The 10,425-nt window shown below is 41.7% G+C and overlaps 1 protein-coding gene across 2 annotated transcripts in view; it reads left to right on the top strand.

Moving 5' to 3' along the window:
• Positions 1-1,637: 1,637 nt before the first annotated feature.
• GNE (glucosamine (UDP-N-acetyl)-2-epimerase/N-acetylmannosamine kinase) overlaps positions 1,638-10,425 on the top strand; it is a 45,270-nt gene continuing 36,482 nt past the window's right edge. The window contains exon 1 of one of the 2 annotated variants that reach the window (XM_044386810.3): positions 1,638-1,830. In XM_044386810.3, coding sequence (XP_044242745.2) covers positions 1,666-1,830 — 165 coding nt within the window. In that variant the 5' untranslated portion in view covers positions 1,638-1,665. The remainder of the gene's footprint in view (positions 1,831-10,425) is intronic. The other variant, XM_057313588.1, reaches the window with a different exon arrangement.

The raw sequence follows: 10,425 nt of genomic DNA, 5'->3' as shown, positions 1-10,425 counted from the left end.
GACTTTTCTTTATTGAAAATTTTCTTATTACATTTCAATTTCTTCGCTAATTGATCTGTTTAAATTTTCTGTTTCTTCCTGATTCAATTTGGGAGGTTATAATTTCTAGGAATTTCTCCATTTCTTCTAGGTTTTCTAATTTATTGGCATATAATTTTTCATAATAGCTTCTTACAATCCTTTTTTTTTTTAACTTTATTTATTTTAGAGAGAGACAGCGTGGTGGGGAGGGGCAGAGGGAGAAGAGAATCTGAAGCAGACTCCGTGCCGAGCGCAGAGCCTGACGCAGGGCTCAATCCCAGGACCCTGAGATCATGACCTGAGCTGAAACCAAGAGTCGGTCGCTTAACCAACTGCACCACCTAGGCGCCCCTTTTCTAATCCTTTGTTTTTCTGTGGTGTTGGTTGTTATTTCTCCTCTTTTATTTCTGATTTTATTTATTTGATTGGGATTCTTTAAATCAATTTCATTTTTTGATTTGTGCTAGCCTGCTCTGGTTCAGTAAATCTGCTAGCATAGGCTAGTGTATATGCCTCCCACTGGTCATTTAGATTTATAAAGAGCAGCAGAAAGTGTTCCTTAAGTACAGTGGAAAGTTGTATAGTCGATAAGGCTAGGCTGGTGATGTGTTCAAATGAACATATGCCAATCGAATGGAAAAAAGCAGATGATCAGCCTATATCCTTTGCTACCCGTCTGGCTGTGAGAGTCCCTGAGCATCAACAGTGCAAGGTACATCCTTTATAAAATGTAGCAACAGTTTTCTATTGTAATGTAGCTTAGACAAAAATGCAGCAATGCTGACTTTTCCTTCAGTCTTGTGAAGCTAAGGATTCTAATATGCTGAGGTCAGTGACTATTAAAAAATCTTAAATCCTCCTTTAATTTTAGTTAAAATTTTCAATTAAAAATTTTTTTTAACGATTTTATTTATTTATTTGACACAGAGACAGCCAGTGAGAGAGAGACAAGCAGGGGGAGTGGGAGAGGAAGAAGCAGGCTCCCAGCACAGGAGCCTGATGTGGGGCTCGATCCCAGAACACTGGGATCACGCCCTGAGCCGAAGGCAGTCGCTTAACGACTGAGCCACCCAGGCGCCCCTCAATTAAAATTTTTATTTTTTTTTAAAGATTTTATTTATTTATTTGACAGAGAGACAGCCAGCGAGAGAGGGAACACAAGCAAGGGGAGTGGGAGAGGAAGAAGCAGGCTCCCAGCAGAGGAGCCTGATGTTGGGCTCGATCCCAGGACTCCGGGATCACGCCCTGAGCCAAAGGCAGTCGCTTAACGACTGAGCCACCCAGGTGCCCCTAAAATTTTTAATTTTTTTAGTTTTAGTTTATTTTTAGTTTAATTTCCTTAGTTTACTTTTTGGTCAAAGTAGTATGTCAGTAAGTGTTTTGAATATACCTGTGTGTGAAAAAGACAAATGAGATTTTTGATTTGTAGATTTTTGTTTCTATCTTTGAGAAACTCAGAAGAAAATAATTTTCCTAGTGGAAAATAGAATCAAATGGTAGAAACAGGGAAGTCACACTCAGAAACTGACTGCTCTACTTTCAAGCTACTGTCCAGGAATACAGGAAGAATTTAGAATCACTTTTTTTTTTCCCCTGGTCTTCCTTTTCAGAGGGGCGGGGCTCAAGATTTCGACTGGAATTCAGATGCCTATTGATGACTGCTCTGTGGCAGCCAAGCCAAGAGAACAAACAGCTGCCCTGTTCATTAATTCAAACAACACCGGGTACAGGGCTTTTCTACAGAGCTTCTGCTACGGGATGGAAATCAGTGTGTATCCTCACTGGAAGTTGTGCCTTCAAGGACCTCACGTAAGTCATTTAGCAAGTCAATAGCCCTTCACTGTGAAAACTGAAATCCGGAAAAAAAAAAAAAAAACAAACAAAAAACAGGGAAACTACAGGAAGAAGAGGAAAGCTTTGGTTTAAGTCTATCCCATCCATCTTTTTAAAAATGCCTTCTTTTTACTGCTAACCCATGTTAGTCATTCTGTGGTTGCTATTTGTTTCTCTGTTACTGCGCTGAAACTCCTGGTCTAAACTGAAAGCTGAATTCTTTCCCTCAAATTCCTCATGCTTTCATCAGATAAAGTGGGGTTGCTTTTACTTTTTGAATCTTCTGCTTCCTAAATGGAGTTTATTTCCAAACGTGTGATGTTCATGGCAACTGTTTTTACTTTCTTCTTTGCTTTTGAAACTTCATGTATAGAGGGGCCCAGCTAATGCTTCTTTCTCTCCCAATTATTTAACTACACCAGCTGCCTGCGGGAGAGGAGCGTGTTTACTCTGAGTTAATTAGTATCCAGTGGTAATGGCAATTATCGTGTTTATCGAAATATAACTATGTCATATAGTGTGCTATATTATAATGAAACTTATTTAACCTAAATTTTTTATTGAGGCATAAGGAAATCCAGATGTTTTAGGCAATTAGCATCACATTTCAATTTGGTGATTTAAAAAAAATATTTATATATATTTAAAGACCATCTAGGGGCAGCAGGCTGGCTGAGTTGGTAGAGCATGCGGCTCTTGATCTCAGGGTTGGGAGTTCGAGCCCCACATTGGGCGGAGCGATTACTTAAAAAAATAAAATATTAAAAAAAAAGATCGTCTATAGTTAAGGAATGGTTTGTAAGCAGTTTTCAATCAAATAAGGTCATTCTTGCAATTATTTTCAACACAGTCGACTTCTACCTGTATCACTAATGCCTAATCTCGATTTGCCTTCTTGGGCGAGAATTTATTATCTTTATTTTTTGTAGCACTTGTACTGACATTTAAATTCAAGGTCAGACTTCCTGAGTTCTAAGTTGGAACTTCTTAGTTTTTTTTTCTTCCTCATGTCCTCAATGAAATCTAAGATTTGGCTGTCTCTAGTTACAAATGTAATAGTTGTCTGACTCCCACTTTTCATGTGACTGATTTTTTTTAATGCGCCTTGAAATTACCATTTCATCCATCTGCCTAATGTTTTGTGGTCCTGTGACCGCATCAACCCCGAAATACTGTATGTGATTTTTAAGTTACCTTTCAAGGTTCTCTTCCCCTTAATAATACTTCTGTATTTTCCAATATTCCTCAACAAAACTTTTCTCCTGTTGGGCTAGTCTCCTCTGTATGTTATTCTCACTCCCTTACTATGTTCAATCACACCGTATTCTCTCCTAGCAAAATGCTCATCTGAAATGTAAAATTGATAGGATCTCATGTCAGACTGAATTTGAGAGCTAATGGAGAAGTCACAGAAGTCTCCCAGTTACTGGGTGGTTGATGATACAATTCACTGAGAATTAGAGCAGAAAACCCCAAGTTTATGGAGGAGAAGAAAAGTTCACTCGGGCAAGTTGATTTGAGGCACCTGTGGAACACAGCCAAACGCAGGTGTCCTAAAGGGAGTTAGTTGTTTTTGTTTTTAAGATTTTATGTATTTGCTTGAGAGAGACAGAGATAGCGACAGACAGCACAAGCAGGGAGGAGAGGGAGAAGCAGGCTCCCCACTGAGCAGGGAGCCGGACAAGGGGCTCGATCCCAGGACCCTGGGATCATGACCTGAGCTGAAGGCAGCCCCTTAACCGACTGAGCCTCCTCAGCGCCTTTAAAAGGAGTTAGTTATTTGGGTCGGGACTGAGAAGACTAGGGTGGAGTTTCAGAGTTAGCAATAATTTAAAATGTTTGTTTGTTAAGCTGTGCAGGTGGTTGAAGTTACGCGGGGAGGATACTAAAGGGAGATGAAAGCTAAGTGGGGAATTCTGAGAAAACATGAACTTTTAAGTAGCGGTTTGAGCAAGTACAGCAGCCAGAGGTGGCAGATAGGCAGGAAATCAGGAGATGTCATGGAAACGTGGGAAGAAGAAGGTTTCCAGGATGAGGCAGTGACCACAGTGAAAGGAAGAGGTTAAGAGAAGAGCAGCCGGAGAGCAGGAAAGACTGGGTGCCTGGGTGGTCAGAAAAAGTGAGTGGAGAAAGAGGGAACGTGGCCAGGAAAGCACCCCAGAATGTTTAACATAACACACCGTAACCTGACGTCCCTGGGTTTCCACAGGGTTTTACACCCTATAAAATTAAATTTAATAATGTCTAAGAGTATAATCATCTAGGACTTAGAAAACCGTTACAGGCAGAATATTATAAAAAGAGTTCTGAACCGGCCAAGAGTACAAGTATAACAAACTGGGCATCAGGAGCATTCAAAGAGTCCGGCGAAACGGGTAGAACAAGAAATGTAGCTGGGTGCCTTGGGCTAAGAGTGCGCAGTGTATTTCAAAATAGATACGAATTTCGTTGGGTGAATTATGCCTATCGCAATACGTATCTCCGACCCACATCACTCTCCAGGTCCCCAGTCTAATGAAAATGACCTTTAGGCACTGCAGATTCAACGCAGCCGCCCCAGAGATCCTTATCACCGCCTCCACGGCCTCCCCTCTGTTTCAGATAGCAGCACTGGCAGCCACCCAGCTGCTTTGAAATAGAAACCTCATTCTCTTACATCGTCCCTTCGATCTCGTCTCTGCCATCAAGTTCTGTCCATTCTTTCTCCACATTCTTTTGATTCTCTCCTCTTAATTCCCACTACCACCATCCTAACTCAGGTCCCGGAATAGGATTCTTTTTTTTTTTTTTAAAGATTTTATTTATTTATGTGACAGAGAGACAGCCAGTGAGAGAGGGAACACAGCAGGGGAGTGGGAGAGGAAGAAGCAGGCTCCCAGCGGAGGAGCCCGATGTGGGACTCGATCCCGGAATGCCGGGATCACGCCCTGAGCCGAAGGCAGACGCTTAACGACTGCGCTACCCAGGCGCCCCCCGGAATAGGATTCTTAACTGGTCTGCCTTCTTCTAGTTCTACCCCTCTTTCCAACCCATCTTCCACAGTTGTAATTAAGCAAGTCTGATCATGTCACTCCCTTGATTTAAACATTTGCCAATTCTGGGGAGGAGGAAGAAAGCCTGACCTCCTCGGCAGGACATCGTCCGAGGCCCTCGCCGAGCTGGCCTTACCCCACATCTTAACTGCATCTCCTTACTTTCTGCCTCCACACATCGATCCTATAACACCATTACATTTCTTCCTGTTCTTCAACTCACCATGCTGTTTTACCCTTGATCCATTACAAAATCTGAGCAACAGTGCTGTACTAGTCCGATCGTAAGTTTGGGTGCTGGAGGAAGCTAGATGGGTGAGCTGAATCCAAGTGACTTGAACCAGTCATAGAGAACAGAACAGGGATGGCAATGACTCTTTTTATTGTTTTAAAGATTTCGTTTCTCTTAAGTAATCTCTACACCCAGCGTGGGGCTCGAACTTACAACCCTGAGATCAAAAGTCACCTGCTCTACTGACTGAGCCAGCCAGGTGCCCAGCAATGACTCTATGATAAGAGATATGATTGCCCATTTCACTTGATGCTTATTAGACTGTATGTCTTACATATGTCATGATTCAAGGAACTACCAGGGAGACAAGTATACCTAACAGAATGAACTTCAAGGAATTTATGATCTGATGGGAAAAATAGGACATAGAGAGTAACTTATGTGACTGATTTTCTTATGAAACATCAGATCTATTACTTTACAGTCATAAATATGTACATTCAATGATGGCAGGTAATTAAGTATGAAATGAGTAGTAATCAAGACAAGTACAACTGCTACAGGTATTTAGAGGAAGAAGAGATTTTTTAGGGATAGGGTGTTCAAATTAGGTTTTACAACAGAGGTAGGACCGGAAGCGTGAGTAGTATGTAAGCAGCAGGAGGGATGAGAGCCTTCTTATTGTGGGGAATGACACAAAGTGAGGCGGAGAAGATCTATTCAGGGCAAAAGGATCTGGGTAGGGGAAAATGTTGGCGACAGGAACAGGTCAGGATGGGATTGTGGGGGACTTTCAATCCAAAGGTGATGTCTCAGGCATACCTTACCTAGCAGGGAGTGGGGAGCCCCTGAAGTTGTTCTTAAGCAAAGAAACTTAATGAAAGCAGTCCTTTAAGGGGATTCACCAGGCAATAGTGTGCAGGACAGATGACAAAAGCAAGGGAGCGCAGGCAGGAAGGACAACTAGAAACACAGTAATTTAGGTCTAAGATGCCATATTTTCTCAATTCTAAGACACTGTTGACATAACAGAGTTTGTAATAAAAAATCCTCTACATTAAATGCATACATTGATTATAAGATAAATCTTGACTTTAGGTGTGAAAATCATAAAAATATATCCATCTCAGAATTAAGGAAATAAGATGAACTAAGGTAGTGATGATAGGAATTGTAGGAACAGGAAGGAAGAGTAGATGCAAAAGAACCCCCCAAAACAAAACAAAAATCCCAAAACCATTTTGAGGAAGTTGAGACATTGCATATTAAAAGTCAGAGAAAAGATGAAAATATAGGGGCGCCTGGGTGGCACAGCGGTTAAGCGTCTGCCTTCGGCTCAGGGCATGATCCCGGCGTTATGGGATCGAGCCCCACATCAGGCTCCTCCGCTATGAGCCTGCTTCTTCCTCTCCCACTCCCCCTGCTTGTGTTCCCTCTCTCGCTGGCTGTCTCTATCTCTGTCAAATAAATAAATAAAATCTTAAAAAAAAAAAAAGAAGATGAAAATATGACTCCATGATTTTGAGTCTGAATGAAAGTGGCAAGTTGGTACCATTGACAGACAGGGGGAAGTCAAGAGGAAAAAACCGAACTACATTTTATATATAGAGTTTGAGGTGAGGAAAGATCTAGCAGGCAATTGGGATATGGGCCTAGAACTAGGAAGAAAGATGAGGCTAGAGTTTGCATCCAAGGAATTATCTACACAGCAGTCAAAATGGAAGGCTTGAGAGTAAATGAAATTCTGAAGGACGGAATATGTAGAAGGCCAGCAGGAGAGGTGTGATCCTTAGGGGATACCCGAATTTAGAGACAGGAAGCAGGGTGGGGAAGAAAAGCAGACATGATGTGACAGGTTGGGTTAGATTCATTGCAGGGTAGGAACACGGAGTCATGAGAAGAGAGAGGCTGTGGCTTATATTCAGGCTTAGGATTTATAGACGTTAATTATGTGTATTTGGAAGTCTTTTCTTTTCTTTCTTTCTTTCTTTCTTTCTTTCTTTCTTTCTTTCTTTCTTTCTTTCTTTCTTTCCTTCCTTCCTTCCTTCCTTCCTTCCTTCCTTCCTTCCTTCCTTCTTTCCTTTCTTCCTTTCTTCCTTTCTCCTTCTTTCTTTCTTTCTTTGGGTGGGGTAGGGCCCAGAGCAGAGCCCAGTCTCACGATCCTGAGATCATGACCTGAGCCAAAATCAAGAGCTGCATGCTTAACTGACTGAGCCCCCCAGGCACCCCATGTATTTGGGTGTATCTTAAGCATTCACAGAGGTATGAAGAAGCCCACTTCAGTGCTCTAAAGGAATGTCCATGTGGGACCCCACCTTCATTCTTCGCTTCACGCTGACTACCAGCTGTGGGCTATTCCTCAGCTCCAGGGGTTTTGGACCAGTCCTTTGGCTGGTTCGTCAGCCTATATTGAGAAATCATGAAATGTCTCCAAAGGCTTGTTGCTGGTTTTGAGTGCTATTGATCTTAACCAGGTCCTTTCAAGTCCAGAAGAACATCCTTCTCATATAACTCTTTCATGAGCGGTTATTTTAGAACATAATTTTGTTGATCTAACTTTTTATAACAGAGTCAAAGTTAAAGATAAACTAGTTCTAAATGCTTTTCCAGTTCTTCGGGAATAGCTGTGCAAATTAAACTTTCTGAACTCCAATTAGTCAGGGATGGCTGAGCTCTCTCTCTGGCTTACATCATTTCCCTAGCAGACAGATAAGAAATAAAATTATTTGCTGCTTTGAAATATGATACTTTCATAGTTCATAAAGAAAAATGCACTTGAAAATCCCCAAAAGGGCAATATTTCACAAAACAAACACACAGTCATGTATTTATTCGTACTTTTCTTCTCTAATTGGGAGAGCTGGCATAGGGATGGCTCACCACCACCAGACGTGCTCTAAAAGGCTGATTGGCTGACATTATAAACTGATTAGTAATTGAGGATATGAAGAGTGATTAAATGGTCCCGAAATATGAATTTCAAGAGACTTTTTTTCTTGTTATGAGTATCTTAATCACTACCTTTGTAAGCATATCTTTCAGGCTCGTGCTCTTGCAAACCTGAAGTTGACACATAGAGTTTAGGATGTTACTGAAATATTTTCAACGTAACCTTAATCCTTACATGCTTTTCCCAAAGGGGAAGGAATTGCTTTCCCATCTGTGTCGTCATCAGTGCGACAAGCGCAGTTCGGTCTGTTCTGGGGAGGTGCCTCTGTGACTTGGTTGGGCTATCAACCATCTGGCTTATGCAGTGATATCTGGTTTGTAAGGTGTGTTTTATCTTTATGTACTCAAGAGGTTCTGGCAATTAAAAGTGTCGTGCCTGAGATATAGAGTGAGGTCAGGGGAACGGTTAACAAAAGGATATTTATTTAACAGAAATATCCAGCTTCATATGGTGGTTAGTGGCTCAGTGTTTTCCACGTCTTGATTTCTTCATGAAATCGGCTAAGGGCAGGAATGGCAAGTACGGGGCACCGTCCCTGCCTTCCTTCCATCCTCCCCACAAAACAACACAGCCGATACCATGCGTTTTTTCCTTTGAACTCACCTCAGAGTCATTTTCCACACAGTTCTCTAGGCGGCCACTACCAGTTGGTTGGAGTTGGGAGTTAAAATAATGGGGTTGGAGATCCATCCTGGTTTATAGTTTTGGTGTTAGTATCATCTGACTGCAAGGAACCAGGCACCTTAAGAAACAGAGGAGTTTTAAAGAATTCACATGGGTTGAAGTTGTTCAGGATCCAAGGCAAGTCAGGCACTGGATTCTTTGCCTACAGCCGGCTTCTTTTACCTTCTATGGCATATCTGTTTTGTCTATGTGTTTGTGCCTCATTTTCCAGTTTGCTCCCAACTGGCCAACCCTCCCTGTATTCCACAGTCTAAAGGCTTCAGAGAGCTAGTTTAACATGCTTAATCAATACCATTGTGTCTATTACTAAGCACAGCCTTGGCGCTAAGTCTTTCCATGGGTCATGGACAGTCAGCCCTTGCGTAGACCGCCCGTAGACACTGGCAATGTTTTCTTTCCTTATTTTAGTTGTAGTTACCCAGATATGTCCGCTTCATGAAAATTCAGACTTCAGCACATACTTATTGTTGTATGTCACACTTCAATGAAAAGCTTATTTTTTAAAAAAGGGCCAAACTGATCTCATTTTCTTTTTTGAAGGCTTTATGCAATTAGTACATCAGGAGACTGTCATAGGTATTGTATACCTTGATTTTATTTTATTTATTTTAATTTTTAAAAACAGTTTATTTATTTGAGAGAAAGAGAGGTGAGAGAGAGGGATAAGCAGACTCCATGGAGCATGGAGCCCACGGCAGGGGGGGTGGTGGCTCATGTGGGGCTCAGTCCGATGACCCTGAGATCACCACCCCAGCGGAAATCAAGAGTCAGTCGCTCAACTGACTGAGCCACCCAGGCTCCCCTGGATATGTTGATTTAAGGGAGATATCTTTAAAAATCTCTTAAAGACATTCATGTAAGCAATTCAGAGAAATGTGGGCTGGATAACAGAAGAGTTATGTGAATTCTTAACTAGTGGAACAGCATACCCAAAAAATCGATGAGCAAATTCAACCTGAAGATAGGTTTCTGTCATAAGAAAGGCTCTGTTTAGTATAAAGAGGAAATACTGGGTAGTGGCTAAACATGTGGGATCAAGGGCTGGGTTTTTCTGCTTACCAACTGTGTGACCTTAGGCGACTTTCCCTTTTGTGCTTCAGTCTTCTGATCTATAAAATGGGACTGATAGAATCTACATCTTAAGGTAGTTAGGAGTACTGAGAGAATATAAATAAAGTGTTTAGAATAGTGGAGTACTAATACATGGGTAGACTTTAGAGAGAGACAGAGTACTTTATAATTAAACCACCAAATAAAAGAGCAAGATAAGTCCCTATTAGAAGAAATGTTCCTAAAGTGGTCAGATGAACATCTGTCAGGGATGATTTAGAGAGGTCTCTGTCTTTGTTTTTTTTTTTTTTTAAGATTTTATTTATTTATTTGACAAAGAGACAGGCAGCGAGAGAGGGAACACAAGCAGGGGGAGTGGGAGAGGAAGAAGCAGGCTCCCAGCGGAGGAGCCTGATGTGGGATTCGATCCCGGAGCGCCAGGATCATGCCCTGAGCCGAAGGCAGACGCTTAAGGACTGCGCTACCCAGGCGCCCCTAGAGAGGTCTCTGTCTTTGATGAAAAATTGTGTTAGATGATCTTTTGAGATTTAGGATTCTCTGATAACCCAATTATGCCATAAATGTTTGAAGTTGTAATTCTGCTTATGGAGTAATGTATGGAA

The sequence above is a fragment of the Ursus arctos genome, unplaced genomic scaffold (genome assembly GCF_023065955.2).
Source record: "Ursus arctos isolate Adak ecotype North America unplaced genomic scaffold, UrsArc2.0 scaffold_18, whole genome shotgun sequence".
Lineage (NCBI taxonomy): Eukaryota > Metazoa > Chordata > Mammalia > Carnivora > Ursidae > Ursus > Ursus arctos.
The sequence above is the reverse complement of the archived record's forward strand: the minus strand, read 5'-3'. Positions and strand labels throughout refer to the sequence as shown.